Source organism: Chlorocebus sabaeus, chromosome 5 (assembly GCF_047675955.1).
Source record: "Chlorocebus sabaeus isolate Y175 chromosome 5, mChlSab1.0.hap1, whole genome shotgun sequence".
NCBI classification, from domain to species: domain Eukaryota; kingdom Metazoa; phylum Chordata; class Mammalia; order Primates; family Cercopithecidae; genus Chlorocebus; species Chlorocebus sabaeus.
The window spans coordinates 71,367,872-71,383,915 of record NC_132908.1 but is presented as its reverse complement, the minus strand read 5'-3'; the positions used below and the strand labels follow the sequence as shown (position 1 = coordinate 71,383,915).

General features: G+C 53.6%; 1 protein-coding gene across 2 annotated transcripts in view; it reads left to right on the top strand.

The window, feature by feature from the left end:
* Positions 1 to 16,044, top strand: part of FA2H (fatty acid 2-hydroxylase) — a 62,703-nt gene that overhangs the window by 34,294 nt on the left and 12,365 nt on the right. For both annotated transcript variants that reach the window (XM_007993632.3, XM_007993631.3), the window contains exons 2-4: positions 1,450 to 1,542; positions 14,103 to 14,245; positions 15,167 to 15,273. In XM_007993632.3, coding sequence (XP_007991823.1) covers positions 1,450 to 1,542; positions 14,103 to 14,245; positions 15,167 to 15,273 — 343 coding nt within the window. The remainder of the gene's footprint in view (positions 1 to 1,449; positions 1,543 to 14,102; positions 14,246 to 15,166; positions 15,274 to 16,044) is intronic.

The following is a 16,044-nucleotide window of genomic DNA, read 5'->3' as shown; positions in this document are numbered from 1 at the left end:
AGTAGTGGGCCATTGCACTCCAACTTGAGTGACAAAACAAGAGCCTGTCTCAAAGAAATAAAAAAAATTCAGGTATTAGCTTGGTGATACAGACTAAATACGCTGAGACACACAGACTAAGACAGGACCACAAAAGCCGACTTTTAGGTTACATGTGGATTTTCCCATAAAATGCCAAATACTGTCAGCATCAGGTTCTCTTGGGTGCGTTTGGAAACAAAAATGTACAAGTCGTGACAGTAGCTTCTTGGCCACCGGCCAGCGCCCAGCTTCCAGTTCCCTGCCATGGCCACCAGCACCATGGCTTCCTTCAGTCACAAGGACACAGAGAAGGTGAGCTCTCTCTCTCCGCCCCTCCTACGGGGAAGCATGGGTTTCACTTTACGTGCCAGCCTGCTCGCTCTGGCCTCACCCTGCTCGCTCTGGGCTCACCCTGCATGACATCAGAGCTGGCTGGGGCTGTGTGCTTTTCCGAGCACATCCCATTTCCCTCTGACTTTACCTTTTTGTAAGTTCGATTTAACCTTGAGTCCACTTGGGCACTGCTCTGCCAATCCCACCCCATGTGTGGCTGCTGACTGACTGGCACTTGGGTGTTGCTGCAGGGACAGCCTCCCTCGCTCCCTGCTGCCTTTCTTTCTTGTGGGCGTGTGGCCCTAGAAGCCACAGCCTGTGACTCATCAGCATGGCCCTGTGAGCCCCACCAGGTGCCCTGGGTGCTACCCTGGTACTCTCTTTGCCTGGGATCTGCCAGGGACCTGAGAGAGGACTAGCAGGGACCCCTTTCCCGGAGGGCTCCCACTAAGCAAGCTCCTTTCCCTGCAGTCTCTCCGCCGGCTCACTTCCTCTCCCAGATTTTTCTGCCTGTTTTGTTTATGCAGAAATTTTATTATTATTATTATTATTATTATTATTATTATCATCATTATTATTATTATTATTTTGAGACGGAGTCTCGCTCTGTCGCCCAGGCTGGAGTGAAGTGGCACGATCTCGGCTCACTGCAACCTCTGTCTTCCAGATTCAAGCGATTCTCCTGCCTCAGCCTCCTGAGTAGCTGGGATTACAGGCGCTCACCACCACGCCTGGTGAACTTTTTTGTATTTTTAGTAGAGATGAGTTTTCACCATGTTGGCCAGGCTGGTCTCAAACTCCTGACCTCAGGTGATCCACCCACCTTGGTCTCCCAAAGTGCTGAGATTACAGGTGTGAGCCACTGTGCCTGGCTGGAAATTGCTTTTATTTTTAAGGGAAATGTAAAATACAGAGAATAACAATGCTCACATCAGGGTCTCTGTTTTCAGAAGGACCCAACGTCCTTGATCTCCACCACCCTGCCCCACCCATGGGGCTCTCACCACTCCTGGCTGCCTCTTCTCGGGGCAGCTTGGGGCTCTGCCCTCTTCCGTCACCCACTGTATATAATCCTCTCATATGTTCTCCTTCCAGGGCTCCATGGAGAACGAGGCTGTAGCCCTTGAGGAAACTCAGAAGACAGATCTTGCTATGGAACCACGGTTCAAAGTGGTGGATTGGGACAAGGTACCTGGCATAGGACGGAGTGGGGTGATGACTGGGGGCTGGCAGGGATGAGGAGAGGGAGAGGGTGTGTGGAGCCAAAGGTGGGAGTGGGCATGACGTGTGCCCAGGGGAGAAGGGAAGGGGAAACAGGTGTCCACAGCCCACAGGCGTGACCTGGGGCAGCAAACTCAGGCAGGGGTGTGCCTCATTGGTGGAAAGTTCAGAAAAATAGCAGACAAGGTCTCAGCATGGAGCCGGATCCCAGACACCCCTGGAAAAGAAGAATTCTCCCACCAGGACCCCTGAAGCTGAGAAGGGGCTGTGACAGGGTTGGCAGGCCCAGACATGCCCACTTTGACCAGGGTGGAAGGTAGAGCTGCCCTTGGCACCTGCAATCATCTGGAAGCGACATTGGCCAGTGCAGGGCACAGGAGCCTGCTGAGTCCAGCAGGAGATAGCACTGAAGCCATCCTCCGTGTTTGGGAGGAGTCAGAGGTGCCTGCAGTCTTAGGATAAGCCTCTTTTGGCATCGAGAGGTCAGTGCCTTGCTGTGGCTGAGCAGACCCCGTAGACCGGTGAGGTGAGCCCTGGACGAGTTGAGCAGTCACGGTGGAAAAGGAGTCACTCAGTGGTGGGGGAGAAGCAGCGTTGCCTGGTGGGGGGTCACTGGAGGGAGCTGGGTTTGGTGCCGTTTCTTTCCAGCTTAGGAACAGACACAAATGTGTGTGTCCATAAACCCCTACCCTGCGTGCCCTCTGCCTAGGCTGGGCCTCAAAGACACAGAAACAAACAGGACAGGCCCGTCCCCGCGGGAGCTCACAGCCTGGTGGAGGGGACAGTAACCCCTCCCCACCACAGCCATAAACAGTTATTACCCCAGGAGGCGGCGTGGGATGCATGCCCAAGGAACACAGGCGAGCAGAGTGGTTCGGGGACCCCGCAAAGCTGACTCTGCTGGGCCCCCTTGGCCCTGACTCTGGGAACATGGAGATCCCAACTGTCACATGAGATCACAACTGCCTCTGGGAGAACCCATCCACCCACAGCACAGGCGCCTGGGGGATCCAACCAGAGAGGCCAAAAGAAGTTGTTCTGTGCCACGTCCCCTCCTGAGAGCTGCAGAACCCAGGGGAAGATGGGGGCCAGCCAGAGGAAAGGCCGCCCGGCCACGCAGCTGGCAAGCCGGGACCTGGTTTCTGAGCCTCAACCCCCAGCTTGGGCCCTGGGCGCTGTCAGGGTCAGGACCTCAGTCTGGAACAGGGGGCGATCAGAGGGGAATGGGGAGAGTTTGCAGAATGATGAGGGACCAGAGGGTGAGCTACAGCGTGTCCTGGCTCAGGGTCTTGTCCTGAGTGACCGTTGGATGGTACCGGAAGGAGCTGTAGAGAGAGGCATCTGTGAGCTTGGCTTAGGGTTTGAATTCTGAAAAGAGGTGACCGGGACTGAACAAATGTGGCAGCCATCAGGGTGGAGTGACATGAACAAAACTGTCCTGGAGGGAGGAGCTGGGGTCTGAGGCTGGGTGGGGACGGGAGATCCAGCCCATATTGCCAGCTCCTCCCAGTCTCCCTGAACTGTGGTTCAGGGCAGACCCCGGCCCCATCACTGCAGGAGGCAAGCGGAGGATTAACCTGGGCTGTGCCACCGTCACCTGTTCTGTCACCATGACCACACCCAAGAGGACGAGGGGCCCCTCCTCCCCCATGTCCTGCTCCCTGCTTGGCTCTGGGCCAGCCATCCAGGCAGCCTGACTCACCTTCCCCACCTCTCTCTCATTCTCTCTCTGCACACTCACTGTTCCTCCCCTTCCTCCTGTGTCCCTGGGCTGACACAGAAGGGTGAGGGCTGGGCCCAGGAGGATGTGGAGGCCTTCTCTGGATGGAGCCCCCACCCACCTGGGTGTGCATGGGAACCCCCCTTAGCACCCCAGAAAATCAGCACAATGAGCGGGGCTTCCCAGGAGTGTGGAAGGTGCTTTTCTGCTTTTTTCTTTTCTTTTAACTTTTGACTTTCCAAAAAAGGGTGCTGCTGCTCTCTCATTCACCTCACAGGCAATCCCAGCTCCGTTAGCGGGAACAGAGAGGCTGGGGGAGCCACCAGCGCTCCAACCTGAGCCCTCCATCTGTTGCTGACCCCGGCAGGGGGTGCTGGGGTGGGTCTTTGGGTCGGGACATGGAGGAGCTGGGAGAGAGGCCGTATAGGCGGCAGCTTTGTCTCAGCCGAGGGTCCCCAGGTCTGGGGTGGATTTGCACACCTGCTCCTGGGGCAGAGGGGCTTGCCGGTGTTAACCCTTCTGGCTTCGCCTCCAAGCTCGGTACTGTGCTTGCTGCCAAAGACTGGAGTCCTGGCCTCCCAGGATCCAGTTTCCCTGGCCCTAGAAGGTGGGTACAGAGTGGGCCATGCTGGGAAGAGTGAGGGGACCCTAGGCCATGGAGCCAGGGCAGAGTTAGAAGGATCTGAAAGGACAGGGAGAAGAGCCAGGAAGCAAACCCTGGAGCCCCTCCCTGCTCAGAGGTGAGGGATCGTCTGACTTTCGGGCTCTGTGTGGAATTTTACCAGAACAGTTTCTAAATCATCCCTTCAGTCACCCAGCCAGGCAGGACCCAGGCTTCCTTATGGGACAAGAAGCCAGGCTGTGGATTCTCACCCTCCGCGTCCCTCCCTGTTTCTAGAACACAGCCAGATGAGGTGGCCAGAGCTGCCCACCACTCTCAGCTCCTGGACACACCTGTCCCCCTGGTCCAGCAGCCTCCTTTGCCACTTCACCATGTCTTTTTCGGAGCCCTCCCTTGGGAGCCCTCTCCACCCTTTCCGCCCTGGGGACCAGCCTCCCTTTGGGGAAGCGTAGAGAACAGGTGTGATTTGAGGGGTTTGCAGAAGTTCCCTGCCCAGACACTCAGCAGCGGAGTTAGCCCTGAATCCACACCCCTTGTACTGAGCCCTCACTGTGTGCCAGCCGCTTTAAATGTGTTATCGGTTATCTGCTTTAATCCTGCTGATAGCACGAGGGATAAGGATTATAATTATCCTGATTTAACTGATGAGGAAGAGCTTACATCTCCCGCCCAAAGTCACCTCTGGGCACAATAGCAGCCCAGATAGCAGCCCCTCCCCTCCACAAGGTACTGGAACTTTCCCACCCTGACAGCTGACCATGAATAAGACCCCAAGACCCGTGAGTAGGAGAGGGGGTAGCGGGGGGGTGGAGGAAGCTGAGCAGATACCAGTGGTGTCTCCTAAGCCAGCCACATCCTCTTCCCCATCCTTCCTCAGGCTAAGCCAGATGCTGGCATAACCGGCTTCCTTCCAGCCTCTGGGGCTGGCCAATGGGTCTGATCACCCTCTTCCCTCAAGGGACAGATAGACCCATCCAGCAGGCGTGTCAGTAGTCAGCTCCCCAAACTCCCTGTCCCTGCCCCCTGCCCAGCATAACACACACCACCCTGACACCAGGGTCCCCAGGGCCTGGCAAGGCTATTGATATTGGCCATAGTGTTTTACCTGTTTAGGACCCCCAGATCAGTCACGGGGGGACCAGCCTCGGCACTGTGGGCACTGGCCTGGCTCTCCTCCAGGCACCCTGCCTGCCTAGTCGCCTTGGGCCCCCTTGGGCCTCCTTTCTCTCTATAATCCCTCCCTGCCAGAGTAGGGGTCTGGAGGGCCCAACATCCAAAGGGCCATCCCAAGACTGTCATTACAGGGCTTAGGGTCCCTGAGTCTCCTCTCTGCCTGACTCCTTGCCCTGAGCTCCTGGGCCTCTTCAGAGGAGCTCAGTGGTGCTCAAAAAATACCCCAAGACAGAAAGCAGGCAGGTGGGCTGGGCACTGCCTTCTGCTTCTCTGGTCTTAGAGGACACCCTAGGAGGGCATAGACAGGGCAGGCTGGGCGGCAAGAGATGCCACGTGGTGTTCCAGTATGATGGAGAAAGCTATTCCCTCTATCTTTTTAATTTTTTTAGAGACAAGGTCTTACTCTGTCACCCAGGCTGGAGTACAGTAGCAAGATTGTAGCTCACTGCAGCCTCAACCTCCCAGGCTCAAGCCATCCTCCCAGGCTCAAGCCATCCTCCCACCTCAGCTTCCTAAGTAGCTGGGACTACAGGTGCATACCACCGTGCCTGGCTAATTTTCTTAAATTTTTTTGTAGAGATAGGGTCTCGCTATGTTGCCCAGGCTGGTCTCAAACTCGCAGACTCAGTGATCCTCCCACCTTGGCCTCCCAAGGTGCTGGGATTGCAACCCTGCATCTTATTATTGAGTGGGATTATCTGGAGGATCTGGTGGAAGGTACTAAGAGATATCGGAAAGTGTGCTGCAAGGGAAGACCACCCTGCCTGGTTTTGGGGCGGGGCCCCGGGCAGGCCCCCTTCACTCATCTTCAGCCCTATGGGCAGGGTCATGCCTGCTTTCTGCCAGCGCTCAAGCTGTCTTTCCTTTCTGCCTGTGGCTCTCGCATTTTTGCTCCCTATCCACTCTCCACTGCCTGATTCCTCGTGGGATGAGCCTGAGGCCACCTCCCTGTCCTCACATCCCCTGGGTGACGGGAGGGTCACAGGGCTCAGGGGTAGGAGGCAGGTGATCCGGAACCTCAAGTCCACCTCTGTGGACTCGAGCTTGTCCCAGTTAGACTGCACAGGACGGGCCTGCAGTCACTCCGGCAACGCCACCAAGAGCCCCACCTTGCTGCCCCCACTGAGCGCCGCTGGGCTTCCTCACAGCCTCTGTGCCGAGGAAGTCACAGCCGTGGGTCCCGATGTGGCTGCCAGGAGGCCTCCTGGCCGAGCCTGGGCTGTGAACGGGGCACTGGAGTCCAGGCCCTGCCACAGCACATGCAGCCGAACATCTGACCCTGTCTTCTCATCTGTCAAAGGAGGTCATCATCGGCCCCAACTCCCAAAATTAAGGCTCATGAAGGATAGGGATGTGAGGCCTGAGCCCCGGCTGACCGGCGACCAGGCTGCAGAAAACAGGCCCCCCCTCCCCTCCCGCGGCCCTGGCTGCCTGGAAGCACGTCCTCCACCTCTCTGCTCAGAAAGCTGCCCTCCAGCGATGTGCCCTGAGTTTGTGTGGACATTTCTTCAAACAATTGCCTCAGCTCATCGCTGTGGGAGTGGGCAGTGCTGCTGACCCTGAGCAGCTACCCCACTCGCTGCCTACTCCCGCTCACCACCTTTGCCACCTTGGGGAGAAGCAGATTCTGGGCACACCGTTCCCCAAGAAAGCGTCCTATGCCACCTGGCCCTGTGCTGCCTGGAGGAGGGGTCCTGGGGAGGGAGAGGAGGAACGGGGAAGGCCCCCTCCTACCCGGGCACATCGCCCTTCCACCCACCTTCTGGGCAGCAGGCTGCCCTTTCCCCCTGCCCATGCTGCTGCGGGCCGCATTCCTGGCATAGCCTGGGAGAGGCCGTCCCCTTCTCTTTAAGGCGGGAACAGAGCAGGCTGGGGGTTGGGGCATGGACCCCACGCAGTTGGCACAAGGTGCTTTGGCCAAATCTACTCTCCCTTGCATCGCTTCCTGGGCCCCAGCCCGAAATCCCCCCACCCCAATGAGCTGCTCATTCCACAGCAGTTTCGGGCATAACTGTGCTGTTGCCCATGCAGGCCAGCTTCCTCTGGGCGGCCCCGAGTGCTGGACATGCCTCTCTGGCGTCCGGTTCCACTGCTGTAAAAGGGGACTTGTTACTGTAGGGGGAGCCATGGGAGCCCCCAGATGCCTGGGAAGTGGAGGCGTCATCAGTGGCCTGATCTCCCCTTCTCCCCACCCCAGCCACGAACATAGCCCATAAACCTGTGCCCATGCCTTCCCTCTGTCCCCCAAGCCTTGGGAAGAAAGGAGTAAATGGGGCCAGGACTGGGAACGAGCTGGAAGGAAGAGACCCACTGATGTGGCAGGAGTAGGAGGGGTCTTCAGTCAGGTAGAAGAAGGGGGGCGGAAGGGCGTGGTGCCCAGGCAGGAGGGGGCTTCCCTGCTTTCCTCCGGGATCCCCCTCCCCAGGACCCCTCCTCCCAGGCAGCACAGGGCCAGGTGGCATAGGATGCTTTCCTGGGGAATGGTGTGCCCAGAATCTGCTTCTCCCCAAGGTGGCGAATGCGGTGAGTGGGGGCAGGCGGGAGGCGGGATAGTTGCTCAGTGTCAGCGGCACTGCCCACCCCCACGACGATGAGCTAAGGCAATGGTTTGGTCAGGCAGAGCAGGAAGTGAAATGTGTCTTGCATCGCTTCCCATCTCATTGGATCCCAAGCCGTCATCTTCTGTTGTCCTCCCTTCTCAAAACCAGGTCCCGCCAGCTGCCATGTTGAAAACAACCAGCACGTGAGAGGCCTCCAACCTCTCAGCACCCAGCTGAGCCTTTCTCCTTCAGTGCTCAGGACTGGAAGACGATTAAGAAAGGATACCCTATCAGTGCATGTACCACCTAAATCAAGGTCAAGTGCACAGGGTGCCAGTCCCAGCTCTTGGGAAACTGTATGGAGGTTGCTACAAGCTGGGGGAAGGGAGAGGGAGGCCTCCACTTCAGGCCCAACCAATCCTATCTCAAGAGTCACTTGACCTCTCAGGCCTCAATATCGTGATCTATAAATTGGGTCGGGGGTTGGCGGGCCTGAATTTCTGTGCTTCTCTGGAAGGTTCATGGGGCTTCGCCTGGAATAGGAGGACTGAGGCCCCAGTCACAGAACTACAGGTGTTGGCCTTTGATGACTGAGAGGAGTGTTCACAGAAGGGAGAGCGAGGCCTTCCCGGGATTCCTCCAGGGTGGTCCTTCAGCCCCTGAGTGAAGTGCGCACCTTCCCTGGGCACCCAGGAGGGCTTCCTTGTGGAGACACAGCATAGACTAGATACAGAGCTCAGGTGTGAGGCCCTCCACGGCCCCAGACAGGCAAGAGGCAGCTTGGGGCTGACTCTCGAGCACAAGTCCACCATGTGTGCAAGTGGCAGTGCTTGTGTCTACCCAGGGAGTAACTGAAATCAAGTCAATCAAACGACAGACCCCTGTGCTGGGGCTGTTCCCACCACACCTGTAAACACATCTTCCACAGTCTAGCTCCGGTTTCCACACCAGCTCTGTGCTTTTGTTCTGTTTCCTGTACATCCAGGTGTGAGAGCTAGGCTGAAGTCCCTGCTTATAGCTTACCTAGACATTTCTTCTTATGGTTCAACTGAATTCAACGTATGAATCCTATGCCATTTTCGGCTGGGCACAGTGGCTCACACCTGTAATCCAAGCACTTTGGGAGTCCAAGGCAAGATCACCTGAAGCCAGGAGTTCAAGACCAAACTGGCCAACATGGTGAAACCCCATCTCTACTAAAAATACAAAAAAATTAGCCAGGTGTGGTGGTACACACCTGTAGTCCCAGCTACTCAGGAGGCTGAGGCAGGAGAATCACTTCAACCGGGGAAGCAGAGGTTGCGGTGAGCCAAGATCATACCACTGCACTCCAGCCTGAGTGACAGAGTGAGACTCGATCTCAAAAAAAAAAAAAAAAAGAAAAGAAAAAGAATCCTATGCCATTTTCTACTTGCTTCACAAAATAAAGACAAAATGGATCAATAGATTAAAATTTGTCCAAACCACTGCTAGACTGAGAGAGGGACCCCCTGGCCATATCCCTGTACTATAGCTGGAAAAGATCATAGTTCAAGATGGCTCCGTCTGTGTAAAGTGCACATGTGAATAACAGGATAGCAGGCTCTGTCATGTGTAGCATGCAAAAGTGGGACACAGAAAAACCAGGGGCACTGGCCAGGCACAGTGGCTCATGCTTATAAGCCCAGCACTTTGGGAGGCTGAGGTGGGAGGATCAGTTGAGCCCTTGAGCCCAGGAGTTCGAGACCAGCCTACACAACATAGTGATACTTCGTCTCTAAAAAAAAAAAAAAAATTAGCTGGGCATGGTGGTGTGAGCGTGTAGTCCCAGCTACTCGGGAAGCTGAGGTGGGAGGATCGCTTGAGCTTAGGAAGTTGATGCTGCAGTGAGCCATAGCCATGCCACCACACTCTCACTTGGGTAACAGAGCAAGTCCCTGTCTCAGAAAAGGAAAGGACCAGGGGATTCATTTGAGAGAGATGGTCATAAGTTACAGATGTATATTATTATCTTTAGAGCAACAACTGCAAGGAAAATACCAAAAGCATAGCTGAAAGGTCAATAGAGGAGATAGTATGGCATATTGTAAAATATTTCATTCAAACAAGACAAAGGAAGAACAGAGGAGACAAATAGAAAATAGCAGCCAGGTGTGGGGGTGTCCACCTGTAATCCTAGCTACTCGGAAGGCTGAGGCGGGAGGAATATTTGATCTCCAGAGGTCAAGGCTGTGGTGAGCCAAGATCGCGCCACTGCACTCCAGCCTGGGTGACAGAGCAAGCCCTGTCTCAAAAAAAAAAAAAAAAAAAAAAAAAAAAGAAGGAAAGAATGAGAAAAGAAAACCAGAGTAGAGCTACGCCAACATTAAATGTAAATAGATTTAGTGCTTCATTTAAAAGGCAGAGAGGGCCAGGTGTGGTGGCTCATGCCTGTAATACCAGCGCTTTGGGAGGCCGAGGCAGGTAGGATCACCTGAGGTCAGGAGTTCAAGACTATCCTGGCCAACACGGTGAAATCCCATCTCTACTAAAAATACAAAAAAAAAAAGAAAAGAAAAAAAAAATAGCCGGACGTGGTGGCAGGCGCCTGTAATCCCAGCTACTCAGGAGGCTGAGGCAGGGAGTATTGCTTAAACCCAGGAGGCGGAGGTTGCAGTGAGCCGAGATGGCACCATTGCCATCTTGGCCTAGGCAAAAATAGTGAAACTCCTTCTCAAAAAAAAAAAAAAAAAAAAAAGGCAGAGATTGTCTGACTAGATTGAAGAAGAAGATCCAACTATATTCTGTCTGCAAGAAATGTATCTTAAATGTAAATGGATACACAGGTTGAAAGGAAAAGTATGGGAAAACATAGATCCTGTGCACACCAAGCTTCAGGAAACTAACATGATTCTGTTACTAATCAAGCAGACTTCAGGACAAGGAGTATTTCCAGGGACCGAGATGGCTCTTTCCCAGTGGTAAAGGGGCCAACTCATCAAGGAGACATAAGTGGGCAACCTTGGGCAGATGACTCAGCCTCGGTTTCCCCATCTGCAAAATGACAATAGTTAGAATACCCACCTAGTTAGGGGTATGGCGAGGATCAAGTTACTGAACCTGTGTTGGGTGTTTAGAACCATGCTTGACACATAAGCAGGGCTCCATGGGGATTAGTTCTGAGTGCTACTGCAGCTGGGACAAAGCCTCGCATTCTCGCCGTGACCCTGGCCCAACTTCTTCCAAGGTGGGGCTCTGCAGACTGCCACAAGATAAGGTGTACACACAGGCCACCAGCTGGTTCCTCCAGTTCTTTTTCCTGGTAGTGGTGGTAGCGGTTGTGGTGGTGCAGGGGGTGTGTTTGTGTGTTTAGAGACCTAGGGCAGAGGACTGGAGGGAATGAGACAGCACACTTCCAGTGACCCCACTTGCTGCTAGACTCAAGGGCTGAGGTCAAGGAGACTGGGGTCAGGAAGGGAGCAGCGACTAGCTGCAGTTTAGATGATTGCTTGACTTAGTTAGTGCCAGGGCGGGATGGCTCCAGGCTGACTTGGATTGTCTTCGAGCCTGAGAAGCAGGAAGTGAACCTCCCAACCCCCACCCCTGCCACAGGAAGGCAGCCAGTACCTGGGACCTGCCAAGTTCACATGGCAGAAGCCACAGCTTTCTTTGGGCCTTTCATCCTGGTCACAGGCACAGAGAGAAACCCAGTGGCCTTGCCTGCTTGCTCCTGGGACCCCCACACCCCTGCTCCCAGGCTGTGATGGCAAGAGTAGCTCCACCTCCAGAGGAGCTGAGGGCACGTGAGGGCCGGTTCCTGGAAGCCCCCCTGGGGCTGCAGGCTTTGGTGGAGAGGCCTGTACAAGGATGAGATTGCAGCCAGGGCCAGGGGAAGGCGGGTTTCTGGAATCACTGATGGCTGTTTCATCCAGGCTTGCAAGCTCTTCCACGTGCAGCCCTTGCTCCTCTCCCTTCCTCTCCCTGCCTATGGTTCCCCCACTTCCCACCTGCAGTGACTGCCTGACTCTCCATGCCGAAGATTGGCTGGGCATCCACTGCAGCACCCTCATCCTCAGTCCAATTGTGGGTGGCGGATTGGGGCCCACCAGCATCACAGATGAGGGCCCCGAGGGGCCCCGAGAGGAAAAGATGCATGTCCAGGATCTCACAACTGGCATAAGGCACAGCCAGGCTTTAATGGTGTTCCCCTCACTCCAGGTTCATTGTTCTTTACTGAATTCGATCCGTATTAACCTAGCACTGGCTTGTCAGAAATCCCCAACGGCTTCCCCTTGCCTGGAGCTGAAACCTGCAAACTTTTCTGAGCTTGCGTCCCTATGAGTAACACTTTCTGCACACACTCTCCATTATGTGTCCATTTAAATTATATCTAAAGTATTTGTATGTGTTAATGTACTCTCATATTCTGTGTGTTTTATAAAACATTCAAATGCCGTGTAACAGTGAGATAAAGCCTGCGTAGTGACACACACTCTAAGCTACCCAAGAGGCTGAGGCAGGAGGATCGCTTGAGCCCAGGAGTTCAAGTCCAGCCTGAGCAACATAGCAAGACCCACCTCTTAATAAAACAAAAAAGAGGCCAGGCATGGTGGCTCACGTCTGTAATCCCAGCACTTTGGGAGGCCAAGGCGGTCGGATCACGACGGTCAGGAGATCGAGACTATCTTGGCCAACATGGTGAAACCCCGTCTCTACTAAAATACAAAAAATTAGCTAGGTGAGGTGGCATGTGCCTGTAATCCTAGCTACTGGGGAGGCTGAGGCAGGGGAATCACTTGAACCCGGGAGGCAGAGGTTGCAGTGAGCTGAGATCGCGCCACTGCACTCCAGCCCGGCGACAGAGTAAGACTCCGTCTCAAAAAAAAAAAAGATCGAGACCATCCTGGCCAACATGATGAAACCCCGTCTGTACTAAAAATACAAAAATCAGTTAGCCGGTGGTGGCACATGCCTGTAGTCCCAACTGCTCAGGAGGCTGAGGCAGGAGAATCACGTGAACGCGGGAGGCAGAGGTTGCAGTGAGCTGAGATTATGCCACTGCACTCCAGCCTGGCGACAGAGCGAGACTCTGTCTCAAAAAAAAAAAAAAAAAAAGAAAAAGAAAAAGGAGATAGATATATTACAAACACAAATAAATAGAAATAATAGAAATAGAAATAGGGTTGTTAATATTTTCCCCCTGCCTCTGGGGATTAACCTGTGAGTACCAGTGGGGTACGTGTACATCCTTGCCTTGGAGACAACAGGCCTGGAGAATAAGCAACTTCTGGGTGTGGTACAGGGTGTTCCATCCTCTGAGCCTTCAGCAGCTTTCCTCCTGCTGCCTACAGAGCACTGTTAAGGTGCCAGAAAGGCCACAACCATATTCAACTTTACATCTGTGCCCACACTCCCCGCCATCCCTTCTTCTCTCCCCCTTGTCAAATTCTCCATGTTGGTGAACTCCACCCCAAACCCCAGGTCCTCTGCAAAGCCCTCCTCGCCTACCCTGACCTGGGCATTTATGCCAGCCATTCTGCCTCTGGATCTCAGCCTGCTTTGTGTCTCCACTAAACTGTCCTTACTTGGCATGCCACATCTCACTGAGCACTTAATGCAGGTACCGTTATTATTTTTTTATTTTTGTAGAGATGGAGTCTCAAAATATGCCCAGGCTGGTCTCGAACTACTGGCCTCAAGCAGTTATCCTGGCTCAGCCTCCCAAAATGCAGAGTTTACAGGCATGAGCTACTGCAACCAACAATTACTTCCATTTTATAGCTGGGGAAACTGAGGCTCAAGGAAGTTAAGTGATTTTCCTGAAGTCACACAGTAAATGGCAAATGGATTTGTACTCAGGCCTGACTTCAGAGTCTAAGCACTAAGCTACATGAAACAAGGTTGGCCTCTTTCATTCCTGTTGATTCTTCCCAGCACTTAGCATTTAAATATATATAAAATATTAAATAAATTGCCAAATAAATGATTGAATGAATTAATTACCCAGGCCAACACCAAGAAGAAAGCCTGGGAAAAGAGCCCACTTCATTCCTGATACAAAATGTGTTGCCTCCTGTACCTCAGGAGTCCTGAGCAAGACTTTAAACTTCAGATGTGGCTGAATCTGGATGCTCAGATATCATCACTGGGATTCTGTCTCTCTAGCTCTTGGTTTGGCCATCTTCTGTTCTGGTGGTGTCTTCAGGCAGGCTCTGCTAGTAAATCCAGGCTCATATCCTGCCGATTTAGCACGCCCAACAGAAAGAGGGAGTGTCTGATGCCTCATCACACCAGCTCAGGTCGCAAACCTTTACTGGATCCTACTGCTGTGGCTGGGGGCTGGGATGAGCAACTTGGTCAGTTCTTGATCACTGAAGCAGGAGGCTGGGTGGTCCCATGCAGATCACATGAGCTGAGGTAGGAGTGGGGGATTGGGATGCTGTAATGAGGAAATTAGAGAATGAATATGGGAAGACGTGAATATCAAATGTCCACTTGGCTTCATCTCTTGCAGGACCTGGTGGACTGGCAAAAGCCTCTCCTGTGGCAGGTGGGCCACTTGGGAGAGAAGTACGATGAGTGGGTTCACCAGCCGGTGACCAGGCCCATCCGCCTCTTCCACTCAGACCTCATTGAGGGCCTCTCTAAGACTGTCTGGTGAGCTCTTCCCTGAGCCTGTGGCAGGCTTCCTCTCCCTTCTGATGGTGCCAATCAGATATGGAAAGGGAAGGGGCAATTGGGTCCCTCCCCAGAGCCCAGGTCTATGCTGTAAAGCTCTCAGGGAGGGAGGAGCACATGATGGGAATAATTCATCCCTATGTGTGGTTTTGCCCACTGGGTGGGTCACAACCCAACATGTAGCCAGAAACTGCATTGAATGCCACCCCTGGTCTCTTCCAGACTCTTATGAGGAGTTTCTTGCCCCCAGTGCACATGGAAACAATTTTGCCTGCAATTAGCTCCTCTGCCACAAGAGGTCAGCATCTGTCCATTTGCATAGAGTCAGTAGCGCTGGGGACACAGTTCTTTTCTGCCAATAATTCGTCTCAGAGACAGGAGGCAGATGAACTCACAGCCTCTCTCCTCTTTTCTCTTCCCCACTCCCTGTACCAGTGTCCCTTTGACCCCAGGTCTCCATAGGCATTCTGCATATGCTTTGGTGTCATCTTGTGCCCCCTCCAGTTGAGTTATGTTTCTCTAAGAAAGCTGGACCCTGCCAGCCACAGTGGCTCACGCCTGTAATCCCATCACTTTGGGAGGCCAAGGCCGGCGGATCACGTGAGGTCTGGAGTTCGAGACCAGCCTGACAACATGGTGAAACCCCATCTCTACTAAAAATACAAAATTAGCTGGGTGTGGTGGCACATACCTGTAATCCCGGCTACTTGGGAGGCTGAGGCAGGAGAATCACTCGAACCCAGGAGGCAGAGGTTGCAGTGAGCCAAGATCACGCCATTGCACTCCAGCCTGGGCAACAAGAGCGAAACTCCGTCTCAAAAAAAAAAAAAAAAGAAAGAAAGCTGGACCCTGTCAAGCTCCTGTACGTGTATCTCTCTCACCCTGACGGCCTTCCTACAGGTACAGTGTCCCCATCATCTGGGTGCCCCTGGTGCTGTACCTCAGCTGGTCCTACTACCGAACCTTTGCCCAGGGGAACGTCCGACTCTTCACGTCATTTACAACAGGTAATGCCAGGTTCTTTCCTGACTTGCCCTGAGGATCCTAGAGGAAGGAGACCTCAGTGCTTTCCCTGGCCCAGAGTTTCTGAGAGCATAGAACCCCAAACCACATCACAGACATTTCTTGGTGAAGCCTCTCTGTAGAAATAGTCTTCCAAAGAAGAATTTTGTCAGCCTCCCATCTACCCCCCCAAATGGATACAAAACCCAACAACACATCAGCAAAAACTAAATGGAATCATCAGGTGGCATAGCAATAAAAAAAAAAAAAAAGAGGGAGACAGAGAGTGCTTCTCATTGAGTGTCACACCAAAAAATGCATGATCTGGGATTCTTTGCTAAGAAACTAAATGAAATCACTTCATCAGGTGGCACAGCTGAGTGCTAGACTCAGACTGGCCTGTGAACCGAGCACAGATTAGCAGAGAGCTTGGGAGAGAAAGATCTGAGAGTGTCCTAGAGTGTGTCCAAGGCGAAGGTTCAGGCAGCGGACCCCCAGACTGGGAGTAACAGCACACTAACCTCTATGTGACACTTGCCATGTGCAGGTGCAGGGCCATGTGCTCTCCCAGGACTGCCTCATTTACCCCTCCCAGCAGCCCCATAAGAAGGGTCCTGTCATTATCCCTTTTTAGAGCTGAGGAAATGGAGCCTCAGATATATCAAGGGAGTAGTTGAAGGTCATGTGGCTAGGATGTGGATACCAGGTGCGCCCCAGCTTCTAGCTGGGTCTTTCAGGATGACTGTGGGTTTAGGTATGGCCGCTGGGACAGCCAG